This window comes from Hyperolius riggenbachi, chromosome 8 (genome assembly GCF_040937935.1).
Source record: "Hyperolius riggenbachi isolate aHypRig1 chromosome 8, aHypRig1.pri, whole genome shotgun sequence".
NCBI classification, from domain to species: domain Eukaryota; kingdom Metazoa; phylum Chordata; class Amphibia; order Anura; family Hyperoliidae; genus Hyperolius; species Hyperolius riggenbachi.
Window position 1 is genome coordinate 267,533,768 of NC_090653.1, and position 27,581 is coordinate 267,561,348.

Genomic DNA, 27,581 nt, shown 5'->3' on the forward strand with positions numbered 1-27,581 from the left:
ATAGTCATTAAAAATAATGTATATATACAGTATATATACAGTAATAGCTGTGCTTAGTCTACAAAAATGAAATAAACCAATCAAAATTAGTTACTTGTGCTGCTTCAATAAAGCAGTCCCCGTATTTTTCAAGTCAGATATACATATCTGATTGTGACTGTATATATGATGTGTACACAGGAATCTCTTATATACACTAAATAACATCTATGCTGTAAGTATAAAGCCTGATGTGTAGCCATGTCACTATATAGAGATGGTCAACGAGATGGAAATAATTCTGCATTGATGCTGATTTATGCAAATGTATGCACTCCCTTTGCTGATGAAATCAAATAATTTGATATGTTATTAAAATTTGGTTTGGTGACTACAAATTAAAGGGAAACTGAGACGGGTGAAAAGTAAAGTTTTATACATACCTGGGGCTTCCTCCAGCCCCCTTCAGGCTAATCAGTCCCTCACTGTCTTCCACCACCCGGATCTTCTGCTATGAGTCCTGGTAATTCAGCCAGTCAGCGCTGTCCGGCCGCATGCCGCTCCCACAGCCAGGAACATTCTGCACCTGCGCAATAGTGCTGCACAGGTGTAGTATGCTCCTGGCAGCGGAGTGTGTGCATGTGCACTACGCTTGACTGGCTCAAGTACCTGGACTCATAGCAGAAGATCCAGGTGGTGGAGGAGGACAACGAGGGACTGATTATCCTGAAGGCGGCTGGAGGAAGCCCCAGTTATGTATAAAACTTTAATTTCATCTGTCTCAGGTTTACTTTGTTACACAGTAGTAGTATACTCTACATATGCACTCCCCACAGAGCTGCAGGGAATCCACTGAGAATGCTGTGCACATTGAACACAGAGGTGTTGTCTGTTTACAATCTCCTCATTCCCCTGCAGAATACCTGCACATCATTCTTACATGTACCCACACTTACATTGCCTAGGGCCTGATAGATGTTCTTTGTTCCGGTTTGTACCTTTTACAAGTACTCTTACCAAGGACTAGTTTTAGTCTAAAGGGAATAAATATAGTAGTCTACATATCCTTCTCACTTCAGTTGTCTTGTAAAATTCCTAAGCATTGGCAGTTAAGAGACGAATTTCATGTTACATACTTTTAATCAACAAAATTGTAATATGCAAATTAGAGGAGTCGGAGTCGTGGAGTCGGAGTCGGAGGAATCCTAAACTGAGGAGTCGGAGTCGGAGTCGGTGGATTTTTGGACCGACTCCACAGCCCTGGTTTGCAGTAAAGGCAGCCATACGATCCCTATCTGATCAGAGAAGGATCTATCTGTTGGTCGATCTGATGGCAAATCGACCAGTGTATGGCCACCTTAAGTGGACAATGCCTTGTAACGGGTTTTTCTCATTCCTCTGAATCAACAGGGATATGTGAGGGTGCAGGCTAGTTTTGTACTTTGCATATGATTTGCATCTGAATTGAATGCAAAGTGTGCAGAAAATCTATTTAGGTGCTGCACACTGAGCTGGTGGTCATTTCGGATGCAGCCTTAGTGGTATGCGCTGGCGTTCTCGTAGTTTTGTACTTTAATTTTCTGGTTGAACTTGATGGACTTTTTTTCAACCCAAATAGTTGCTACTACCTGGTCCTCATGCTTGTCTATGGCTGGGCAGAGGATCAGCAGGACAGCCAGGCAACTGGTATAACTTAAAAGAAAATAAATATGGCAGCCTCCATATCCCTCACTTCATGTGTCCTTTAGTGCATGCACATTTAGCTTTCTGTGAATATAGCCTGGAAGTACTGTGTACTATATCCCACCTACTGACTTATCGCTGGCTAGCCATTCTAAAGGTGGCCACAAGACCAGAATTTACATCAATTCTATTTACTATTCTTATCAATATATCCATAGGAAATGGCAGATTTTTCTGATCAGTTTTTATGAACTTTGAATAATATAGGATACATATATTGTCAATATCTTGATTTATAGAACAAAGCAATTTTTTCAGAGTTATCGATCTTTTTCATAATTAGGAATCACTTATACACACGTGTGTGATATATTCATCAGGACAAAAGAAATACAGAGAGCCCAATATAGTGTAGTATGCAAAACAAGGGGTTGGAAATGAAAAGTATATAATGTATATACTCACAAACGTGGGTTACCACTTAGGTAACCACTGTATAGGCAGCTGAGGAGATTAGACCTGTCCTCACTCAGGATTAAAAGTCGCTCTCTGTAGATAAGGAAAAATGGGGATCAACCCCTCCACCAGCGGTGGATATTGGTAATGTAAGAGTGAACAGAGGCGCCAGCAGGATAAAAGGTTCTAAAAGGCTTAAAATCCCTCAGGAGGTGGTGGTGGACTCACCTCCCCGAAGCAGACAAGATACCGTCAGCTTTATGACAACAGGTTTATTAATATACTCCAAAACAAACAGTGCACCGCGTTTCTCGGGTATGTTCCCGCTTCCTCAGGTAATAAACAGATAGGAAGACACAGTATAGTCTCAAGGTCACAAATAGCGCCTCTGTGACTTTGAGACTATACTGTGTACTCCTATCTGTTTATTGCCTGAGGAAGCGGGAACATACCCGTGAAACGCGTTGCACTGTTTGTTTTGGAGTATATTAATAAACCTGTTGTCATAAAACTGACAGTATCTTGTCTGCTTCGGGGAGGCGAGTCCACCACCACCTCCTGAGGGATTTTAAGCCGTTTAGAACCTTTTATCCTGCTGGCGCCTCTGTTCACTCTTACGATATATTCATCATTTTTTTCCAATGCTACAATCAATCAGAAAAAAAAAAGAAATGCAATTCTTGAATTGAAAAGAAATTCAAAAAAACCAAAAACTGTATGGTGTGTGGCCACCGTTAGTGGAATTCTCAGCGATCTCTAGGGAAGAGCTTGGAAGGCGGGAGTTGGCGAGGCTTCGCCCCTGACCTCTTCCCCGTCGGTATTTGCATAATAGTGCATGCCGAGTTTAGGAACTTACAGGGTGGTCTAACCGGAAACTAAAGCCACATGCACTTGCAAATGCCCTCTAGTCATAAAAACACTTCACAATAACCTTAATGGCAGGATTAGTTCTTAAGCTCTCGTTCTGGGGCTTTCTATGCATTTAAAGGGAATCTGAAGTGAAAATAATGATATAATGAATTTTATTTGTAGTACAGCTAAGAAATACAACATTAGTAGCACAGATAGGAGTCTCATATTGTTTCCAGTACAGCAAGAGTTTAGAAACTTCACTTGTTATCTGTGCAAAAGAGCTTCTCTGAGCTCTCCAACTAATGTAGTCAGACAGCAGTGCTATTTTCTGAAGCACTTATACACCAAAGAAACAGTGAAAGACAACTTCAGATAAGATTTTACAGCAGGAAAGTTCAAAAGGTCATTAGCTGTGCTCTTGTTTTATAGTTTAAAATGCAGAGTGTAGTTTGCAAACTGCAAATATTAGAGAATGATGCAATGTTATAAAAAAAAAAAAAAAAAAAAAACGCTGTATGAATTGAAAAAAGAGACTTTTCTTTGCTACTAATGGTCTATTAATTATCTATACTACACATACAAGTCCTTATATTGCTTCAGTGTCACTTTTTAAAATTACGCATAAAAAAGTCAGAGTTTGCAAAACAAACATATCTGCTGTGCCAGTTCATAAATCCAACCACTTCTCAGCGACCTCCAGTTGTCTCCCTCCTTCCAAGTTAGTCTGAAGCCACGCCCCCCTAGCCAAGGCCATGGTTGACCCAGGCAGTCCTTCAGTGGTGGGAGTGGCTTAAGCAGTCTTCCTCTCCTGCATGACCAAGTAACAAAAAAAGGGAAAATGTTCCATACGGAGAGTGAGCAGGCAGCTGGAGGTTGCAGATGCAGCAGGTATTTTCCACCTTCCCTTTTTTAACCAGACTTTAATGCATAATTTAAAACACGCCTCTATAAAATACATATTAAAAATACCCTAATTGGGGCATGAAACAATGCTAAAAAAAAAAAGAAAAGAAAGAAGATGAACATTGCCAGTCACCAGGACAGATCACTTGAGCCGGGCATTTCAATGGTAGCATCAGAAGCCCGTTTTCCTGTTTGGTCACTGGCAGCTTGTGCGGTACAGACAGCCGATGTGCACCCCCTCTTATGGGAGACATCCAATCATTCTCTTCCATGTATAAATAGATCCAGGTCATTCATTCCTGAATTAGCAGCAGATCCAGCGCATGCGTCTGGGTAATCATACTCTAATAACCATTATTCTAACGTAACTGGGCAAAGTGCAGGCCAGCGTCCTTGTGTCACTAGCGCGGTCCTTTGCTGGGAGGTCTGGATGGGTCAGTAGTCAGGCAGGAAGGCATCTGGTGATTGGACGAATGTTGGTGTCTTGTGCACCAGGGAGTGTTGTCACAATGTCACCTCTGTTCCTGGAAGCTCTGGTGGAGACTTTCGGCCTGAGACTTGAGTTTCCTGAACTCCTCCTGAATATAGTCAGTGACCGCCTTCCTCATCTCTGTCTATGGGGAAAATTCAGAGAATCATTCACTGTAGAAAACCCCCGGGAAGATACAGAACACAGTTTTTAAAGCAAATCTGTAATAGAGAAAGTAATCTATACATCTGCTTGTTAAAATTGCCATTCCAAGGAACTATCCAAACTTACCACCTTATTGGTGCGGTCTAAATTCCTCTAAGGCAGAGCTGGTTCTCTCATGAAGCAAGGTGAAACTCTTGCTTCAGGTGCAGAGATTACAGGTGCAGCATATTTGTACTGTGTTTACACTAACAGCATGCAGTCAGAGTAGGAGGAGAAGCGAAAGGAGAGCGAGTGAGTTGAAGAGGTCATCATTGGGGAAAAGCAGCTTGTTGTGCTGTGTGAGGAGTCTGACAGTGAGTGAGGAGGGGAGGCAGGAGAGCAGCAGTGTTTCTTTTGGCTTGCACAGCAGAAGGGAGGAGGTGGCACTGCTGTCCTGACTGAGGAGGAATGGAGGACGGTCGACTGGCTGAGGGTGAGCAGTTTGTCACAGACTCACAGCCAGCATGTTATTGTGTTGAGCTGCAGCATGTCATGTCTCAAGTTGTTGCATATGTGCCCTTGCTGACTGAGAATATTAAATTAAATGAAGCAGAGTAAATGGTCATGTGCTGTGCAATCATTCCATTCGGGGGGGGGGGGGGGGGGGGGGGGAGATGAGTTGGGGTAGTGCATCCTCACAAGTCAAGCTTTAGGCAGCAAAGAGTCTTGGATGGCCTCTGCTCTAAGGCTCAGGTGTCAAACAAAACCTGAATGCGGCCCTCCCTGCCATTTTATGTGAGCTTCAAAAATGTGCCTCATTGCAGTCAGTAAGAGAATGACAGCACGCTGCCTTCCCATCCAGAGGAGCACACTGGTGACAGTGTTTCTGACTGAAACATTGTCAGTTTAAGCTGGGGTGCTGCAATAACCCACGAGACCCCTCAGCAAAATGAGCATGGGGCCTGCTCTGGGGATCCAAACCTGTCAAATCCCTGCCTCCCCCACGTAGCTGGTAAAACACACACACCCAAATAGAGTAGCATAACAGTGTAACACCTACTTGCTCCAGCGCTGCACTGGGTTCTCTTCTGTTCTTCCTGGAAGTCACACGCTCTGTGTTTCCAATCACATGACATACTACAGGAGCCAGAGGTATGCAGCAAAGAACATGCAGCTGTCCGGAAGACCAAAGGAGACCTGAAGCAGCCCTGGAGCATTTAAATATTAAACTGTTCCGCTGCAGAAGGGATTGCAGGTGTGGCATATCTGTACTATGTGTTTACACTAACAGCATGCAGGCCCCCACGAAACCAAAATTTGGATTTTCTTGTTGTTTGTGATACATAGGAAGCAACGATTGGTTTGTTGATGGTGTAGTGAACAATGTGTTACGATATTTCACTGTATCATTAGTTTATCATATCGTTAGTGGCCACCTTTAGACTGTTTTAGATTTTGGCCCCTTACGTGATTGAGTTTGACATCCCTCTATGGGACACTTCTGAGTCACAGCACATCCCCAGATTTTGTGGAAATTAACAGTGCAGCTACAACACTTTTCACCCCATTCTCACCCCAGGCATAGCCTGGTAGCTTGATATGGTGGACATTGGCTCCAACAAAGAGGCCAGGTAGCAGTTACATGGGTGGGATAGCTCTCTCCATCTATAGCCAGGACAACCCCCCAGTGTGGCAACCAAACGCAGAGGTCATGTTTGTAAGAGTGCAAATCACAGAAGCTTCTTACAGGTGTCCTGTTTTCAGCTCTCAGCTTCTCCACTAAAGATGCCGTGCTGAATGGACTTCCCACCAGAACGGTGATCTTCTGCAAGAATGAAGAGAAAACATGCTTAGGAACCAGGTAGACCAAAACAGATCTGAATCCTTATCCAATGTCCTTGAAGAGGTCTATAAATGTAGGAATGAATTCTTCAGACACAGAGAAACTATGGGAAAGTGGCAGCTACTCAAAATATTTTTCTCACTTCGCAAAGAAGAGACCCCATAGTTTGCGTTTATACTTTTGGAAAGGTTACTCCAAAAACTCAGCATTAGCATAAAAAAAAACCCAATATAAACCAAAAAGTCAGAATTTCTTAAAGACTACAAGACCCTTTATGGTCCAACAGTCGATATCTTTCACTCTCACCTGTCCCCAGCGGGGCACATAAGGTGGGTCATTTGGAAGCACATCGTTCATTCCTGAATGAAAGAAAAAAAGAAAAGATTAGCATAGGGAGCCTTTTTGCTGAAGCCCTGTCAAGCAGACACAAGAAACACATTGTGGAGGACTCACCCATATGCCATAGAGGAAGGATGATGGGATGCCGGGTGCACTCTGATAATAACCGACCAATGCCTACAAAGAGAGGAAGGAGGAGGAATTTAGGTTATATCTCACATGGACCTCCTCCGCTGCAGGTTTCCTCATAAGACGTTACTCACCCCATTTTAGACGTACAAACTCTTGTGTATCATTAACTTTTCCTAAAAGAAACCAAAAACTTCATAAGGAAAGGGATTTTTGTACAACTCTAGTAATATCACATCCTCTAACTACAAATCCAATCTCTAAATCCCAGAAGTAACAAGTACTGCTGGAAAGGGATTAGTTTTATTCTGGTCCTACAGTAACTAGGGAGGACTGCATTTCATTAGCTTAGCAGGTTTTTGTAGATGTAGTCTTGTACATATGCTACATGGTTCTTTGCAAGAACGCCTGATGCGTGGGTGAGAGATCAGGACTGCCGGATCTCCTTGTCAGAGCATCGGTCAAATCCCTTTTCTCCTTCCTTAACCCTTCCGCTCTGTACGGTTATCTCTCCAGCCCTCTCCATAGCAACAGAACACATTGTTAATGCATTGGCTAGTGATGTGACGGTTTAGAATTCGGCCCTGAACTGCTGCCCAAGGGATCAAATCCTGATCCATGAGGGCAACAGAAGTAGTGTGTACAACACCCAACATGAGATGAGCACCTATGTACCAAAATATATGAAACAAATCTTCCCCTAAATAAGAGTGTGCCATTGGGGGAGTGGAGGGAAGATGGGCTTAGAGAGGAGGCATTACTTATCTTCGCAGGGGGAGAGGGGGGGGGGGGGATGTGCTAACTAGCCTCTAGTCATTATGCGGACATACATCTTCTCCAGGAGACTAGCAGTTGCAAATTTGAAGAGCCCGAAGCAGTATCATGTGCTCCCCACCACAGCAATGCATGCTGAGAGATGTACTTTTTCCCGGCCAGGTGATTTACGTCGGGGACAGTTCCACACTGCCTGTTTAAAATTCCCCAGAGAAGATTGATGCCACTGAAGGTAAATACGGTAATATACCTGCCACTCCCCCAGGGCTGTGGAGTCAAAGAAATTTTGGGTAACTGGAATCAGAGTTGGAGGTTTCATAAAATGAGGAGTCGGATGATTTTTGTACCGACTCCACGGCCCTTCATTCCCCCCCCGACACATTCCATCTATGATCTTCCTTTAAGGGGAGGTTCATTTCATATATTTTGGTGCTCAGTGCTCTTTAAAAAGGAAGTGTAAGTTGGAAATTAACTTGTCAGAGAAAACCCATCCTTAGAGGGGAAAAGGTCCTGCAGCCAATGGAAATGAAGCTGAAAAGGTGAAACCCCCTCCCACTCAGTGACATTATGCAGGCCATACATTAGCCGACCAACCAAATCGACCATCCAATTCTATTATAATCGAATTGGATGAAAATTGGTGCTGCCAAGTGCATGCCCGACCGATAAAGCGACCAATTTCGGGACAGAAATTGGCCGCACGGTTGATCTCGCATGCTGGAAGATGTCGGGCCGAAGTTGGTTGGTCGGGTGTGCGGCGGTACGGCGGCCGAATTGCAAACGAGCGACGAGACGACAAACTACCCCCCCTGCCCTGCAATGTATAAATATATGTAGTGTGTGCGCATTTATACATTACCTGTCCGGTGTCGGCCTCCACGCGGTTTCCGGCCATCTCGCCGGGTTCCGCATGCCGGTGGCGCTATGTCTGACATCAGGTGCTATGCGTCGCTAGCATGTATGCAGCTGTTACCCAGTGAGATGGACGGACAGCGTGCGGAAGCTGATACAGGACAGGTAATGTATAAATGCACACACTACATACATTTATACATTTTGGGGGCAGCGGCCGGGCGGACGCGGCAGGCTCAGCCGATTAGATGATGATTTCATCGGATCGGATGGGAATTGGCCTGTAGTGTATGGGCAGATTCGACCAAGAGACAAATTTATCTCTAATCGGATTCGATTAGAGATAAATTTGTCTCTTGGTCAAATCTGCCCATAATCTTCTAATGTATGGCCACCTTTAGTCCCAGGACTAATTAAAATTAAGCCTTGGGTGCACAACCTTGTGGGTAATGACATCACACACAGTTCTGTCCTGATTTGCATGATAGATGCTGCTGCTATTTAAGTCCTGATATCTGCACTCATACCTCCTACACCAGGGGACCCCAAACCTTTTCGGTCAAGGACCCGGTCAACACACTTCAGACTGCTGGGGGGCCGGAACACACATAAAATGATGTTGAACATTACATTGAATCGAGGAATTGATTCCCCCCAATCTTGCCCGGAGGAGACCTCTCAGCAGCAGCCATGCAGTGCCCCCCCCCCCCCCCCCCCAAAAAAGTCTTTGTGCACCAGACAGTGAAGCATACCCAGGTGACAACCAGTGTTACCTGATGCAGAATTGGATTGGAAGCCAGCGAATTACTGCTCACTGGCTTCTACAGTATGTGGATGGGTGGTGCCAGCAATGCTATTCTATATGCGGATTGCTGATATTTAAAGGTGCTGTGGGCAGCATCTATAAGTTATACATTTTGTGTTTGGGGGCCAGTGAAAAAGCCTTGGGGGGCCGCATTCGGCCCACGGGCCATAGTTTGAGGACCACTGTCCTACACACTCCAAATTGTAAGGTTAGGGAGGAGGGCTCCCAAATTACCTCTGTGCCTCCCAGCCCCACAAGATGGCTTTAATATACCTCAACTCATGAATTAGCAAAACTGAGGGGTGCAAATTGGCTGGGGGGGGGGGGCTCCTTATTCTCAAAATGTTGAGTGTGTAGGAGGTACGAGTGCTGTGAAAATAAGGCCCTTTTAATAGAAGCACCATAATATTATACTGTCGAAAATGTTAACAGCTGCAGCATAGCAGCCTGGTGGAGAGCATAGAAGTAGCAGAAAATAACAGTGTGAAAAAACTGTTTTTCACACAATGAATAAGAATCACCCCCTGAAAAACAATCAAAAACAGAATAGTGGCAACATAGCGGGGATTTTGCAGCAATTTGCAGTGTAAAACAGGGTCCTAAGCAATCTGGATAAACTTGGGTATCTACAGTATATAAGAAAAGAGGTGCAGGTTAACAAAAAAAAAAAAAAAATGAAATAAAAACCCTCTAACTCTGCATGTCAGTAGTAAACATGATTCCTCCCACACTACGTGAGGCAATTTTTCTACACCACACTGACAGGTTTTCCTTATCTCTTGTTCTCCTCATTCCTCTTCTTATGCTAGGAATACACGTTTCGTTTTTGCCTTCGTTTTAGCCTTCGATTCGTTCAGTAAACGAATCGAGTGTTGAAAACGTATGTGAAAATAGTCATAATCTCATTATAGTTTCGATTAATAGACCCCAAAAACGAACGACTAGTGATCGAACATGTTTGATATTATCTCTCTTTATCCATCTAATCGAGCCATTGGTAGGCTTGATGGCTGTTCAGATCGATTATATGTTAGTTTATGTTAGTCCGTCCCTGTAAAAAGGGATTTTCGTTTCGTTTCTTTGCAGCCTTCGATTATTGGAAAAACGAAACCATCATAATCGAAAAAAAACCCGAAACCGTGGGTGGTGATATTAACCGTACGTTCGATTATTTCGGGAACGAAAAGGACAAAAGGCACAATCGAAACGAAGGCTAAAACGAAGGCAAAAACGAAACGTGTATTCCCAGCATTACAGTCCCTCTTTAAGATTACCCCATCCCACAAATGACTAGATTATTGATTGAGCAGAGTGACCCCCTCCCACTTTTTATGGAGTGGAAGCCATCTTCTGAAATGATAGACGGTTATTGACATTTACCTTCAGGAAACACGTGGACCCATTCACCATTGTTCAATCTTTCCAATACGAAGTCCATTCCTTGCTGATAGACGCCGTCCCCTGCAGACCAGTTACACAAAACAGTCAGGTTTATTAGGACAGGTACAAAGAAAATTCAAGGGAAAGTGGAGTGGAACAGCTGACCCCAGCAACCAATCAGGACACAGCTGGGTATTTAATTAGCCGCTATTGCTCACTATGGCACTTTTAATTTTTCTCTCTTTTTCCTCTGGGTTTGATTAGAAATTACCTTAAATTCCAACTTTTTATCTAAATTAACACGGATTTAAAACTGAGCCAATCAAATAGCAGCTACTGATCTTGACTAGTAAAAGGCTGCCATACACTGGTCAATTGCCACCAGATCAACCAACAGATAGATCTCTCTGTGATCAAATCTGATCAGAGAGAGGGATCTAATGGCTGCCCATACACTGCACACAGATTTTGAATAGATTTCAGCATGAAATTGATTCACAACCTATGGAGCTTCCGTCCTGCCTCCCCTGCTCCCCCCGCCAGCAGCAATCCATCACCTGTTCCGCCGGCGCGAGTCCCTTTCTCCGGCTGGCCTTCATCTTCACTTCACTTCCTCTTCCGTCCTGTGAGAAGGGGAAGTTCAAACAGAGCGCCCTCTACTGTATGAACTTCCGCTGGTCACAGGACGGGACGTGAAGTGAAGATGCAGAAGACGACTAGCCGAAGAAAGGGACAGCACGGACCCGGGGACTTGCGCCGGCGGGACAGGTGAGATTATTGCTGCGTCGTCCGTCGCCAAATTGAGCGCTGCTAATGACTCGCTCCCGACCCGCCGGCGATAGAGCGGAATTTACCGCCTGGACATATCGACAGGATCGATTTATTTCTGTTGAAAATCAGTTGATCGGTCCACGTTTGCCTAATTAAATTCACAGCAGATGCGATCACAGTGAACAAATCTGTCTATCGGCAGGAAATAGAGTAAATGTATTAAGTCAGAGGACATTTGCATGGGAAGTCAGAAATCAAGATCATCTCTAGATTTGACCAACTGGAAGAGTAAAGTAAGCCATACGCGAGTCAATTACTGATAGATTTGTGAAGTGTTAGATCACTCTACAACTAGAACCTCTTCCACCATTGGGTCTCTCTGGCACTCCTGCAGCAGCCAGCAGGTGTCACTGTCCTCTGTGGTCTCTGCCTTCCTCTCTGGTCTATGCCACCTTCTCTCCTGAGAGAGAGGCAGAGCCCAGAGAGGACAGTGACACTTGGCGGCTGCAGCAGAAGCACGAGAGCCCTGACAGTGGAAGAGGCAAGCCCCTGTCATCACTGCTGCGCTCAGCGCCTGATCCGCGGCATGCAGTGCCTCCGTAGACCAGAATGATAATTACAGCTATAGCAGCACTTCGGAAATTTCACTGTAATTAGCCGGCCCCTGAATTATGTCTCCCCCTGAGTAGCTACAACTCTGAAGGGGAATAGTATTTAATGCCCCTCAGAATTCCAGGCGCAGGGTGAGCCATCTTTCTGCTTACCCTGCGCCCAAATGACCAGGCAACGGAATAATACGTACTCCAGGAGGTGGGCCCTTATGGAGGAGGAAGGAATAGGTCCAGGCCCCTTCTTTCCTGTTGGGCTTCCCCACAATTGATGGTGCTGCTACTCACCACTGCATGCTTAGAAGTCTGTCATGCATCTATTGGTCTTTCTACGTGGCCACACCTGATTGACAGTCCCACAAGCTAAATTCATAGAGAAGAAGCAAGCTCTGTTGCAGTGACGAGCACATTTAGTTCATGAACGGCATTCTCTCCCCCCCATCATGCTCCATACACTTCTTATATATGTTACGGCCAGAACCCGAAGTGTGGCCACTTCGGGTTCTGGCCAGCCAATGTGCGAAGTGGCCGCAGCACAGCGGTGTTAGAAATGAAATGTTTAAATGTATTAAAACCTGCTCAATTTCATGAAATATAGCCGGCGGCAATGTAATAGATGAAGCCGCCGGCTTTCGCACTGCCTCCTCCTCCTCCCCACCCCCCCCCCCGCCTCTCTCCTCTCTCTGCCTCCTATACAACATACGGAGCAGCCAGGGACACGCGTGTCCCCGAGAGTCGTTCGCCGCGGCAGGGGAATCCTGCCGTTCCTGCAGAGTGGGTGCTGGCAGAAGCAATGTCTGCAGCCTCCCCGCTCTGCTTCCCCTGCCGCGACAAACGACTCTCCGGGGCACGCATTGTCCCCGGCTGCTCCGTATGTTGTATAGGAGGCAGAGAGAGGAGAGAGGCGGGGGGGGAGGAGGAGAGGAGGAGGAGGCAGTGCGAAAGCCGGCGGCTTCATCTATTACATTGCCTGTCAACCAAAAAACAATGTCCTCACATGGGCACCAGCTGATCTTAAACTGCCACATTTATTGGCAAGGTTTGCAATATGAAGGACAATACTGTACAATAGAATGCATCCAATCGCAATACATCACCATTCCATCGGATAATACTACCCACAGAGACCTGTCCGGTCGACAATTGTTTCGCTAAAGTAGCTTTCTCGTGGACCGCTGCTCTCCGCGGCGGGGATAAGGCTCAAACGCCGCAGACCAGGTGAGCGCCTAAAATACGCCTTGTTGCGCACGCCCACTAAGTCCTCCCGAACCAATGGTAAGCCCATGTCCTCCAGCGTAAGCGCGCATCATCACTGAGCGCAGCCTAACACTGGCGGCAATCTTGGTCACGTCACCACGCTCTGCGGCGCTATTCAAGCGTCGCAGTCATGGCAACCTACTAGTTTACTAGTTACGCTGCATCCCCCCGGAAGCCAGTCATAAGACCGCCCCCGTCGGACGCTGCAATGTGTACCATGCAATGGGCTCAACACGGGCCGGAGAGGACGGATATCCAGACCTCACAGAGCGTAATGGTCAGGGGGAACCTTGAATGTGAAGACATCAATGCATCGCTTAAAGGGAAAGATCCCACAACCAAGGTACAGGATTTTATGCATATCTTTAGGGTTAATTGTATTTTTAAAGGACTAGAGAGAAAGATACACCATCTATTACATTGCCGCCGGCTATATTTCATGAAATTAAGCAGGTTTTAATACATTTAAACATTACATTTCTAACATTGGCCGCTGTGCTGCGGCCACTTCGCACATTGGCTGGTCAGAACCCGAAGTGGCTGGCCAGAACGCAAAGTGGCCACACTTCGGGTTCTGGCCGTAACATATATATTTAACATCCTGATTGCTGATAGAATTGTTTAGTTTTGCATTGTGCTTGTAACTCCCATTTAGTATGTACAGACCTTGCACTGAAGAGATGCACAAGAATAGGAAGGCAGTCTGATAAGGTGACTGGGCCGAGCCCCCTATACTCACCCCGGCACACTGGAACACACTTGCCCAGGCTGAAGAACACGGAATGAATCTCTTTAGTGAAGCAGATATCTGCAGCTGTGGGTGTCCTGTGAGATATAAAAACACAGGAGGGCTCTTACAGCAGACTTGACAAAACACAGAAAACTACTCCCCCCCCCCCCCCCGACTACAACCAGTGTAAACTGATAGAATTTTAAAGGGTTACTCCACTGAGAGTCACATGCCAATATTTTAAAACAAATGTCCAAAGGATGGTTAGCACATCATTTTGCAATTCAATTATTTATTCTTCAGTGCATGGGTCAACACCAGACTGACAATCGTTTCGGGGCCATGCTGGGTCCCCTTCTTCAGAAAGTGCAGACATACAAACAGTTAACCATTGTGTCTCAATCATGTAAATACAATTGTATTTACATGATTGAGACACAATGGTGAACTGTTTGTATGTCTGCACTTTCTGAAGGACCACACCATGGTCTCCCGGGACCTGCCCCCCCCATCAATATGCAGGTGCCATTCACTTGGGCACACAAGCAAGAACGGATAAGGCCAGCATTCCCCGTATACAAGATTTTAACCCTCTCATCTCCAACGCGGTTCCTCCTAGTAAAGGCTTCTGCTGATGATGCCATTAGCAGAAACCATCACTAGGGGAAGCCATGCGGGAGATGAGAGGTCTGCAGATCACCGCTGGAATCGCTGGTGAGATGAGCCACTCTGCCGCTAATTGTTCTTACACAAGGGGAGTGGAGACATGCGGGGGGCTGGAGGACCACACAGGGGGAGTGGAGACATGCGGGGGGGCTGCAGGACCACATGGGGGGTGGCAGGAGGAGACAGGGAGAGCGGAGACATGTAGGGCCCGTTTCCACTACTGCAGCGCGATTTCGAGGGGAAAATGGCGGCAAAAAAATCCGCATGCGGTTGAGGTTTCGTTGCCATTTCTATGCGGATTTTCACGCGGAATCTCTCGCGGTTTGCACAACGTTATTTTAACCATGTCAATGCCGGCAAGCATTGACATGGGTTTTTAAGCGGAAACACCGGGAAAACTGCAAGACTAAAATGCTTGCGGTTTTCCTATTTAGTTACATTACCGACGAATTGCGTGCAGGTGTGCGGCGTGCGAATTGTGATGGGTCTGCCGTGTAGATTTTTTCTGCACGACAAACCGCACAAGTGGAAACAGTCCCATCCACTTGTGTTGTCTAATGCGAATCTGCATGCAGGAAACGTATGCAGATTCGATCTAGTGGAATTGGGCCCGTAGGGGACCAGAGGACCACACGTGGTTGGGAGATTGGGAACGACACAGTGGGACATGGGGAACACGCAGGGGGACCAGAGTACGAAACGGGAATAGAAAGGGACACAAAGTTAGAGCAAAGGAGGACAGGAAGTTGCTGGGTACACATGATGCATTAGCCCTTTCACATATCTGGCTCTCCTAAGATTACATGCAAGTTTGCCACATACTGTTTATCTGGAGGATGGAGGCTGGGGATAGGGGGGGGACGCGACTGACAGGGAGATGGAGATCGGACCCAACAGATAAGCGTTGGGAGATGGAGCCACACAGCCCCTATACAATTGAAAGTACCCGCTCTAGCAGGTAAGACATGCAGGGCGGGGCCAAGCACGTTGCCACTTAAGTTTAGCCTTCATTTGAAATCTGGCCTGGGCAGAACTTTTGAAAGAAACAGACACTCACCACCTCATCTTCTGCAAATTCCAGAGGTGCTTCATTCTTAGGATACCTGCAAGAAATATCCCATGTCAGGAGGCGACCAGCAACAACCCACCAGATGATACACGCTGCATTAGTCAAACAAGTGGCAATTTACTGCCCATTGACCTTCAAACTCAACCATCCCATTGTTTGCTCCCACTCGGCTGAATGTGCTGCAACTAAGCAGGCGGCAGATAAATGGTGGTTGGTCGGCTGAATAACACAGTAACCGCCCATCTGAAGGAGCCCTTAACATTGTGGTGACATTATTAGAAATGATAGTTCAGTACCATTCAAGAAAACCAGAAGTGACATAAAAAATACTTACCCAAGAAGAGGGAAGGCACTGGATCCCATAGAACGTTCCCAGTCCTCTCTCAGTGTTCTCGTTTCCCCACTGTCCCCGAGTGTTTTTTTTTTTTTTTTTTAAACTGGGAAGGCTCTATGTGATCCAGAACACTTCCTCCTTTTTAGGTCCCTTCAGGTTCACATTAAAATGTAACTGTCGGGCATAAAATCAATTCTTTATTTTTATCTGCTAAACAAGTAATAAAGATGCTAAACAGGAAATCCAAAAGTTAAAATCACTATTACTTTTCTTGTTGATAAATTATCATTCCCCAGTTTACCTGACTTATTTGGTACACACAAAATTTGGTACACAAAAAGGAAGTTGCAGGGCATGCTGGGTTGTCCTTTTTTGCTTCTCTACTTCCCCTCAGACTTAACTAATGCTGCCTGATTGGGTGACGCCTCTTTCCCTCCTGTTTTCCCCTCCTCTGTTCCTCTCTGATTGGCCAATATTTCTCATGCTGAGACAATGCACTTTCTATACTGGAGGGTGGGCAAATCAGGAAGAGGAGACTAAGGGAGGAAATGACATCAGGATTGGCTTCAAAATAGCAAAGTTAAAATAGGAAATGGTAATAGGAAGTTCCGCCTTCCAGGGTGTCGGACTTAATTAGGATGAGAAGCAGGACCGTGTGGTTTTCCCTATCGGCGATCTGTCAATGCTACCACATGGAGAGAGCGAGTTATTGGCTGGTCAGAGCTGAGGAAAAATATCAAAACACTTTTGCCTGATTTACCAAATGGGTAAACTTTTGTGAATCGCAAATTCTTGAGTTATTTACCTTACTAGTCAGTAACTCTAATTTTCTGAGACAGGTTTAGTGAATTGGAATTTGGGAAGGTGATCGGTAAAATCAGCTGTTTATTACCGAATGCGTTAATGCTTAGTGAATTGAGGCCAGTGTATGTAGTTTTAGTCCCACATCAGGTTGTGAGTAATGCCAATAGCTGCTGGGTCATTCAGGCCACGCCAGCTTACCCCAGAGGTGTGGGTCATCCATGCAGGATTGGTGGTTGGAGATGGTGAGGAGAGGGGTGTCCTCTTGCCGCTTCTCAATCAGATCATACAGGACCTCTTTATTGTGCACACTCAGGCGATTCATGTGTTCTGTGGAAGTAGATTAAAAGGATTATCACTGCAATTTATAATGGCAACAGCACATGACTTAGAGGCACCCAATATCTTAGTACCTCCCTCCCCCTTTAATCTGCTTTTAGTCTTAAAGAACCACTCCAACAAAAAAGTAAGCAGTTAAAATCTGACAGGACCGGCAGGTTTTGGACCAGTGCATCTCATCATGGGAGATTCTCGTTTTCTAAAGCATTTTCTGCACAGCTAAGTCTAACTGAAAAAATAGTTAGCAAGTGAGTGAGTAGGGAGGCTGGCCGGCATCTTACTATTCAGGAAATGCTTTTGAAAACATAGAAAAAAAAACCCATGTGGAGATGAATTAGTCCAAAACCTGTCAGTTCTGTCAGATTTTATCTGCCTACTTTTTTTTTGCTGGAGTGGTCCTTTAAGCTGTGTTCCCACTTGAGCGGGACCAATAACAGCCAGTGGGAGAGGACTGTGTAGTGTTCGCTCCAATGGACTGTTGCGGCTGGTTGGTGCCCGGAAAAGATGCGTATCAACCATAGGCTATATGGGAAATGTATTAGCTCTTCCGGACAAATCGCGGACAGCATAATGTATAATCTACTGCAGACTGACAAGTGCGAACGGATCCCATTTATAAAATAGCATCTGTTCATTGACAGTTTTCCAGTGCAGTAAAACGGACTAAAAAAATATTTAAATTTTCCACTGTAGTGGGACCACAGCCTTACTGCTCCACCGGGTTTACTGTAATGACACATTTACTCCTCCACAGGGAGGAAGAAGTTGGCAGCAGTCACTTCCACTTCAATTTAAAGCCAGCCTGTGACTTAAAGGGAACCTAAACTGAGAAGGACATGTATTTTTCCTTTTAAAATAATACCAGTTGCCTGACTCTCCTGCTGATCCTGTGTCTCTAATACTTTCAGCCACAGCCCTTGAATAAGCATGCAGATCAGGTGCTCTGACTGAAGTCATCGGGCATAAAATCAAAAATCAATTCTTTTTTTTTATCTGGTAAACAAGTAATAAAGATGCTAATCAGGCAATCCAAAAGTTAAAATCTCTATTACTTTTCTTGTTTATAAATGATCATTCCCCAGTTTACCTGACTCTTATTTGGTATGTTGCCGCAAAAAGGAAGTTGCAGAGCATGCTGGGTTGTCCTTTTTTGCTTCTGTACATTAGTTAAGTCTGAAGGAACATAAAGAAGCAAAAAAAGACAATCCAGCATGCTCTGCAACCGCCTTTGTGCGGCAACGTACCAAATAGGAGTCAGGTAAACTGGGGAATGATCATTTATAAACAAGAAAAGTAATAGAGATTTTAACTTTTGGATTGCCTGATTAGCATCTTTATTACTTGTTTACCAGATAAAAATAAAGAATTGATTTTTGATTTTATGCTCGACAGTTACACTTTAAAGATGAACTCCAGTGAAAACATAATCAACAAAAGTGCATAATTTTTACAATAATTATGTATAAATGATTTAGTCAGTGTTTGCCCATTGTAAAATCTTTCCTCTCCCTGATTTACATTCTGACATTTATCACATGGTGACATTTTTACTGCTACCGTGCAGGTTTGGGGCTGGATCAAACTAGAGCGAAAGCAAAACGGAACGGTAAGCACATCCACTAGACAGATGCAGTCCTTTCCTTTTGTATCCATTTGCAACTAAATTCCCTGCCCACTCCAGCGTCAATCACGTCCTCATTGCCCCTCACCTGTCCTGCCACTCAGGCTGTCCATTGAGGCTGGAGGCCTGCAGGGACATGGGGCTCTCCATAGGCTACATTACACCAGTTCTCCCCTAAGCAACAAGGAGGATTCTCATTGGTTCATGGTGGACTAATGAAAATTCGCTTTGTTGCTAGGAATTGCCATTGGCCTTTTGCAGCCTAATGGAGACCCCCATGCTTCTGCCGACCACCAATCTGTGTAGGAGGGACCAAACAGCGGTGATCGGCGACGGGACATGTAAGTGGCGGCGGAACGGGTGAAGCAAACGAGGCAACTAGTCAGTTGAGAATGGACAGTGTCCATTCTCATAGGCTTTTATTGCACACAAAATCCCACCCGGGCCGAGAAAATGTGCCAAGGTCATACTCTGCGTTCAGCTTAGCGCTCCACTTGCAAGGCGCAGCAAGCGGATCCATTTTTTTTTTTTTAACAATTGGAGGCGGAGCCTACTTTTAACATTAGGATCTGCTTCCTGCGCTAAGCGGAGCTTAAAAAACGTCCTGAATGAGTACATTTTTTAAGCAAGTGTGAAATGGCCCTTAGACCGCACTCGTGCATGCATGGAGGGCAACACGGCTAGAACATGTCTCGGCTGTCCTGCTGATCTTTTGCCTGTACTGTAGTAGATTTAGCCGTAGATCCTGAACAAGCATGCAGATCAGATGCTTCTGCTAAAGATCTGGCAACATCAGCTGCATGCTTGCTTCAGGTGTGTGATTCAGGCATTACTGCAGCCAAAGAGATCAGCAGGGCTGCCAGGCAACCGGTATTAATTAAAAAGCAATAAATATGGCAGCCTCCATATCCCTCTCACTTTCTTTTAAATCTTTACGTCTCAGAGCCACAGAGATACTTACTGGTCCACACCCAGCTGTAGGTACCAACGAGACCCGTGACCACGGTGCTGATGATGTGCCTACGCAAGTTCGTACTTGATGGAAACGGCCATTTTACCACCAAAGGCATCGTTCAGTCATAGGTCACCAGACACCTAGCAAAGTATACAGGATGTTACAGTAATGCATATTAAAATTAAACCGAGGCTTAAAGAGACACTGAAGCGAAAAAAAAAATGATGATATAGTGAATTGGTTGTGTACTATGAATAATTACTAGAAGATTAGCAGCAAAGAAAATATTCTCATACTTTTATTTTCAGGTATATAGTGTGTTTTTTAACATTGCATCATTCTATAATATGTGCAGATTACACAACACTCAGCATTCAAAATGAGTCTTTCAGAGCAGTCTGTGAAGTAATATGACCTCTCCTCTAGCAGAGGAAAAGTAAACAGTTCAATTACAGTTGAGATAATAAAAGTCAGATAACAGCCCTCTCCAGGACTAAAGCAGCCCATACACTCAGCCGATTTTCTGGCCGACCGATCGATCGCAAATCGGTTGGCCAATCGACCGATCGACGGCCGATTTCGATCGATTTTGATGGATTTCCATCGAACTTGCAGGGTGGAAAATTTAGGTCGATCTGATGATATTGCTTATCAGTTTGCATTGGCCTTAATGGAAATCTGATGGCAAAAAAATGCCATCAGATCGAATTTCAATAGATTTCAAACTGAAATCTATTGGAATTCTATCCTGGTAAAAAATGTTCTAAAAACGCATCAGATAGATCATCAGATGCATTTCTTATCTATCTGCTGCCAATCTGACGAGTGTATGGGCACCTTAACTTAGTCGGAGAGCTTAATAGCTTGTTTGCATAGAGATAACAACTGGAGTTTCTCAACTCTTCCTGTACTGGAAACAATTATGCTGAATACACACGGTGCGTTCACGCACTCGATTTTCCCGTCGATTCGTTTATTTCCAACATGTCCGATTTGGATTTCGATGGGTCGTTAGGTCGATTCGGCATACTTTGCATGCGAATCGGCCTAACGGTCCATCGAAATCCAAATCGGACATGTTGGAAATAAACAAATCGACGGGAAAATCGAGTGCGCAAACGCACCGTGTGTATCCAGCATTACACTGATGTATCTGATCTTAATGTTTTATTTCTTAGCTGTGCTACACATACAAATCATAATATCATCTTTTTTTCGCTTCAGTGTCTCTTTAAAATGTAATTCTATAACATAATCTAGTAGAATTCTTAGTGCTGCTACTGGCTATACAAACATCAGACTGACACTACTGAAGAATGCGGTCAGGGAATGCAGCAGAAACTCATGTGATGGCTTATCAGCAGGAAGTATTACATAAAGATATACAGCACAGGAATGACTGATAGTTGCTGCTGCATACCACACTGAAGGGCATTACTTTACAGTACAATTTTAAAGGACAACTGAACTGAAAGAAAAAAAAAAAATATGATTTAGGGCTGGAACCCACTACAGCGATTTTGAGAGTGTTTAGGGAGAGATTTGAAACGCTAGCGATTTCCCTAAACGCTCAGCTAATGTTAATAGATGGGTTAAATTCCACTGGAGCGACTGCGATTACCAAATCGCAAAACTCAGGACATGCAGCATTTTTAGCGTTTCTGCAATGTAAAGTATATAAACGCTGGCGTAATCGCTTGTCAAAACCTACACAGAGTGATATTACCAGCGTTTTGAAATTACTGCACACTAAAAATAATTAAAATCAATTGAAAGGACCAGTTGGAATTAAAACCGCTAGTCGCAACACAATCGATGGCAAAATGCTTACACTTTTTAAAAATCGCCAGAAACCGCTCAGGAAATTGCTTACAAAACGCTCATACAAAACGCTAGCAATTGCGATTTCTAGTGGGTTCCAGGCCTTAGCCATACCTCCTCCTTCTAGCCCTCCATTATCAGGCCCACAGTTCCTTTGTCCTGTCTCAGTCATCCTCCTGTGACCACTTTTTAAAAGCTGTGACAATTGCATCTACAGCGCATGCGCTGTCCCATCAGTGCTCCTCATAGATCGCAGAGTGGCTGTGCACACCAGTCATGGCCGTGAGCATTTTGCACATGTTCAGAAATCATTGTTGCCGCGATTCAGGAGGCGCAAAGATGGAACAGAGCATGCAATGTGGCCGCAAGAGCAGCATGACCGGAGGGGGGGGGTCCTTAATCATGTTTTTCTTTCCATTCAGAACTTAAACACAACAAATACTAAAAATCTAAGAATGTTTCAGAGGAGGGCTGTTCCACTCCACTCCACAGTACAGTATATGGCAATAGGTATATTTGTTATAACAGTGATAGCATCTAGAGCTGTGAACCTACATAATATAGTGAAAAAGGAAAGGTGCTGCTACAACCATTCGCAACCATCCAATCCGGAACAGAAAATCAATGTGCCACAAACGTATTGTATAGAAAAGATGTTCCATTGCACCGGCAATCAGTGAAATCTTAATTTCAACATCAATGGACACGCAGAATAAAGACTTGCGCATATTGGAGCAGGTATGGCTCCTTAATCATAGCTTCACTACATAATATAGTGCAGATAACATCCCTGCTGTCTATAAGCCCTATGGACAAAAAAACCCAAACAAACAAACAAACTGAACCTACATATCCAGGAAACTGTAAAGGGAGGGAAGACCACTAGACACTAGGGAACTGAGTAAAGGAGGGAGGAGGAGGGAACTGTATAGGGGAGGCAAGAGGGCCAACTGTATAGGTGTGTGGGGGGGGGGGCGCACTAGACATCAGGAAACTGTATAGGGGAGAAAGGAGCACCACTAGACACCAGCGAACTGTATAGGAGACGTAAGAGGGCTACAAGAGAACTGTATAGGGGAGGGAGGACCAGAAGACACCAGGGAACTGTATAGGGGAGGAAGGAAGAAAGGACCACTAGATACCAGGGAACTATATAGGGGTTAGAGGGGAGCCATTAGACACCAAAGGAAGGGAAGAGCGCCAAAAGACATTGAGATTGGCCCGCGACTTGGTCCCAATGTTCAATTTCAGCCCACTCTGTATTTGAGTTTGGCTTCCCTGCTTTAGATGCAGAACTTATCCCATCACCATAAAGCCCTAAATGCTGGGGAAGCATGAGCTTGAAAAAGTTTCTTCAAGCTTTTACTGCAATATCCACACAAACTGTATATACCTATTTGCAGCAAAATGTAGGTGTCATAAGTCAGCAGTTACAGCAACCCAGGAGGGTGGTGTGAGAGATTTGGCCAAGCTGTTTTGAACCTAGTGAGAGCAGCCTATCTGGCATCTGCAATCACAATTCATTTGGTTGAGGCAAGAGCACTGGTCTGGGGCCATCGATTTGTGAGACATTGCTGCCATCATCATCCCTATTGATACTACCACAGCTTGTAATGTATGATTGCTGCTGAGAGTGGTTAGCACTTTTGCCTTGCATCGCTGGATCCCTGGTTCGAATTCCAGCCAGGGCACTATGTGCAAGCTGGCATACACAAGCAATTTCTTTTGAATGCCAATCTTTTTCTGATTGTTTTTCCTTTGGATAGCGGACATTCAAAAGGACATACACACGTAATTATAGCCGGCATTTTTATCGATATTTCCCAGCATTTCCGATTGAGAAACAGATCAATCTTGAGCTTGGAATTGGTCACTGGCAATCAATAGGCTGTATATATTATTTTATTTGCTCCATCTGTTCATTTTCTCGATTGAAAATAGGATTTGAAGGGAAAATTGCACAATATGTAGGCAATGACAATCTTGAGCATACAATCTTACCACTTCAATGTAAAATAAATGCTGCAATTCTCCTGTCAGATTGATGGGTCAGTTGATAATTGCCAGCATGTCCGATAGCCCTTAACAATAAATCAAATTTAAATCAAAATCACGATTTTGAAATCGTCAAAGCTGCGAATTCTGCAATTACATCATTCCCACATGGGGGGAGTTTGAAGAAGCTGCTTCAAACTTCCCCCAATTCTTTTCGCGTGCGGCCAGAAGCATCGGCAGTGTTGGCCATACCTTCTACATGAACCCAACACTGTCCGTCCTCTCTCGCCATCTGCCGGCTCTTGTGCATGGCATACTTCCTGGTTCCTGTATGTCACATGACATACAGGAAGTATGACGTACATTAGAGCCTGCAGGAGGCAAAGTGGATAGACGCGCATCGCTGGACTCATGCTGGAAGGTATGTTCAGCACTGCTGCAACTTGGGGGACAGAGTGGGCACAGAGAGACACAGAGCAGGTGCACAAAGAGAAACAGGGGGACAGAGAGGCACAGAGGGGGAACAAAGAGAAACAGGGACAATGAGAAACAGGAGGACAGAGAGGCACAAATGGGGAAAAAAAAAAAAAATAGGCGGACCAAGAGGCACAGAGGGGGAACAAAGAGAAACAGGGGGACAGAGAGGCACAAAGGAGGAACAAAAAGAAACAGGAGGACCGAGAGGCACAGAGGGGGAACAAAGAGAAACATACAGGACAGAGAGGCACAGAGGAGGAACAAAGAGAAACAGGGAGACAGAGAGGGGGAACAAAGAGAAACAGGGGGACAGAGAGGCACAAAGGGGGAACAAAAAAAGAAACAGGAGGAGGACCGAGAGGCACAGAGGGGGAACAAAAAGAAACAGGAGGAGGACCGAGAGGCACAGTGGGGGAACAAAGAGAAACAGGGGGACAGAGAGGCACAGAGGGGGAACAAAAAGAAACAGAAGGAGGACCGAGAGGCACAGAGGGGGAACAAAGAGAAACAGGGGGGCCGAGAGGCACAGAGGGGGAACAAAGAGAAACAGGGACCAAGAGGCACAGAGGTGGAACAAAGAAACGAGGACCGAGAGCCACAGAGGGGAAAAAAAAAAAAAACAGGAGTACAGAGGGGGAACAAAAAGAAACAGGAGGAGGGCCGAGAGGCACAGAGGGGGAACAAAGAAACAGGGGTACAGAGAAGCACAGAGGGGGAACAAAGAAAAACAGGGGGACAGAGAGGCACAGAGGGGGGAACAAAGAAACAGGGGGACAGAGAGGGACAGAGGGGAGAGCAAAGAGAAACAGGGGGGACAGAGAGGGACAGAGGGGGGAGCAAAGAGAAACAGGGGGACAGAGAGGGACAGAGGGGGGAGCAAAGAGAAACAGGGGGACAGAGAGGCACAGAGGGGGGGGGGGACAAAGAGAAACAGGGGGACAGAGAGGGGAACAAAGAGAAACAGGGGGACAGAGAGGGGAACAAAGAGAAACAGGGGGACAGAGAGGCACAGAGGGGGGAACAAAGAGAAACAGGGGGACAGAGAGGCACAGAGGGGGGGGGGGGGGGAAATCAAAGAAACAGGGGGACAGAGAGGCACAGAGGGGGAACAAAAAGAAAAGGGGGACCAAGAGGCACAGAGGTGGAACAAAAAGAAACAGGAGGACAGAGAGGCACAGAGGGGGAACAAAGAGAAACAGGGGGACAGAGAGGCACAAAGGGGGAACAAAAAAGAAACAGGAGGAGGGCCGAGAAGCACAGAGGGGGAACAAAAAGAAACAGGAGGAGGGCCGAGAGGCACAGAGGGGGAACAAAAAGAAACAGGAGGAGGGCCGAGAGGCACAGAGGGGGAACAAAAAGAAACAGGGGTACAGAGAAGCACAGAGGGGGAACAAAGAAAAACAGGGGGACAGAGAGGCACAGAGGGGGAACAAAGAGAAACAGGGGGACAGAGAGGCACAGAGGGGGGGGGGGGAACAAAGAGAAACAGGGGGACAGAGAGGGGAACAAAGAAAAACAGGGGGACAGAGAGGCACAGAGGGGGGAACAAAGAGAAACAGGGGGACAGAGAGGCACAGAGGGGGGAACAAAGAGAAACAGGGGGACAGAGAGGCACAGAGGGGGAACAAAAAGAAAAGGGGGACCAAGAGGCACAGAGGGGGAACAAAGAGAAACAGGGGGACAGAGAGGCACAGGGGGGGGGGGGACAAAGAGAAACAGGGGGACAGAGAGGCACAGAGGGGGGAACAAAGAGAAACAGGGGGACAGAGAGACACAGAGGGGGAAACAAAGAGAAACAGGGGGACAGAGAGGCACAGAGGGGGAAACAAAGAGAAACAGGGGGACAGAGAGGGACAGAGGGGGGAAACAAAGAGAAACAGGGGGACAGAGGGGGGTGCAAAGAGAAACAGGGGGACAGAGGGGGGGAACAAAGAAACAGTGGGACAAAGAGGCACAGAGGGGGGAACAAAGAAACAGGGGGACAGAGAGGCACAGAGGGGGAACAAAGAGAAACATGCGGGACAGAGAGGCACAGAGGAGGAACAAAGAGAAACATGCAGGACAGAGAGGCACAGAGGAGGAACAAAGAAATGGGGACAGAGAGGCACAGAGGAGGAACAAAGCGAAACAGGGGTACAGAGAGGCACTGAGGGGAACAAAGAGAAACAGGAAGAGAGAGGGGGAACAAAGAGAAACAGGAAGAGAGAGGGGGGAACAAAGAGAAACAGGAAGAGAGAGGGGGAACAAAGAGAAACAGGAAGAGAGAGGGGGAACAAAGCGAAACAAGATGACAGAAAGGAACAGAGGGGGAACAAAGAGAAACAAGATGACAGAGATGTACAGAGGGGGGGGGGGGGGGGGGGAACAAAGAGAAACTCTGCTCTCCATCAAGAACAGGGTGAATTTCATGCAGTACTGATCTGAAAATCTATCTTATTCTCAATCAGGAGCAGATCGGACATGCCAGAAATGATCAATCAACCACCTGACAGGAAAACTACATCGTGTACCAGTATATTCATTCAGTTTACCCTTTTACTACATAGTTTTGAAGAGATTGTAGGCTAGCATCCATGAGCACTGGGTCACTCTGCTGTTCCCATAGACCTCTGGGCAGCACTATGTACAGGACAGGCAGGTATAGTTTGAGTCTTCTCTGCACCCCAATTAAGAAATTCTGGGTTTGCACAAGCAATGTGATAACTAATAATATAAGAATAACTGCAAACCTATGTATTCCAGTGCAAGAGAACCCCCAGCACAACAGCAATACACGCAGAGAGAAGGTTTAGAGGGTGGTTGTATTGCAGTGATGATGAATATTCAGATTTCAGAGTTGCACACACGCCGCGCCCCCGGTGACCCCTCCCCGGGCAGCCGCTCACGAAAGTCCGAGGCTTCGGCCTGCACAGCGGAAAGCAGCTTCCAGCGTCTCCGCCTGCAGACAGGCGCAGCGGCTTCTCTGGCGGAGCTCCCGGCCGGTGGTAAGCCAAGTTACAGGCGGGAGACGTGCTGCCGAGGAGGGGTAACTGGGCGCCGCCATCTTGCCCTACAGCCCACTTACCTGCCAAAGAGGGGGTGGGAGAAGCGCCCGGAGAGGGGAGGAGCCTTAATGGTTCATTCACCTCTTCTGGGCGTCCTTTACCGCAGTGGTGTCACTCTGTGCCTATGCACCGCCCACGTGTGGTCACTAGATGTCCCCCTACATCCAACATGGCGGCCTCCATTTAGCACATTGCTCCAGCTAACAATATATTGGGAAAGTGAGGTAGTGAGGAATGTAAATATAGTGAGGAAGTAAAGTCACATATAGCAGTCACCTGTACAGGGAGAAGTCCAGGCTTTCTACATCTGTCTCTGGTAATTATGTGCACTGCAATTACTGTATTATTGTCATTTATTACAGTATTCTATTATTGAATAATTATTACTACTGTATTATATTATTATTATTATCACCATCACCACAATTGCACAATTATTACTACTGTATACTGTTATTGTCACCATCATTATTTAAATTTATGAA

At 45.7% G+C, this 27,581-nt stretch overlaps 2 protein-coding genes across 3 annotated transcripts in view; one reads left to right on the top strand and one right to left on the bottom strand.

Annotated features, from left to right (window-relative positions):
• Positions 1-3,123: 3,123 nt before the first annotated feature.
• Positions 3,124-27,404, bottom strand: TAFAZZIN (tafazzin, phospholipid-lysophospholipid transacylase). 2 transcript variants are annotated; one of them, XM_068248822.1, is made up of 11 exons: positions 27,117-27,404; positions 19,766-19,899; positions 17,046-17,174; positions 15,698-15,743; positions 13,984-14,069; positions 10,609-10,689; positions 6,932-6,973; positions 6,783-6,845; positions 6,636-6,688; positions 6,234-6,311; positions 3,124-4,487 (listed from the first exon to the last, which is right to left on the bottom strand). In XM_068248822.1, exons 2-11 carry the CDS (start codon positions 19,872-19,874, stop codon positions 4,386-4,388), a joined length of 789 nt encoding a protein of 262 aa, XP_068104923.1. In that variant the 5' UTR covers positions 19,875-19,899; positions 27,117-27,404; the 3' UTR covers positions 3,124-4,385. The 2 variants fall into 2 exon arrangements, with proteins under 2 accessions (XP_068104923.1, XP_068104924.1); XM_068248823.1 differs by having other exon boundaries at positions 26,782-27,404.
• The window catches only part of LOC137527851 (deoxyribonuclease-1-like 1), a 96,498-nt gene continuing 96,165 nt past the window's right edge, over positions 27,249-27,581 (top strand). The window contains exon 1 of the mRNA XM_068248818.1: positions 27,249-27,412. The gene's annotated coding sequence lies outside the window, so the exon portion shown is untranslated. The remainder of the gene's footprint in view (positions 27,413-27,581) is intronic.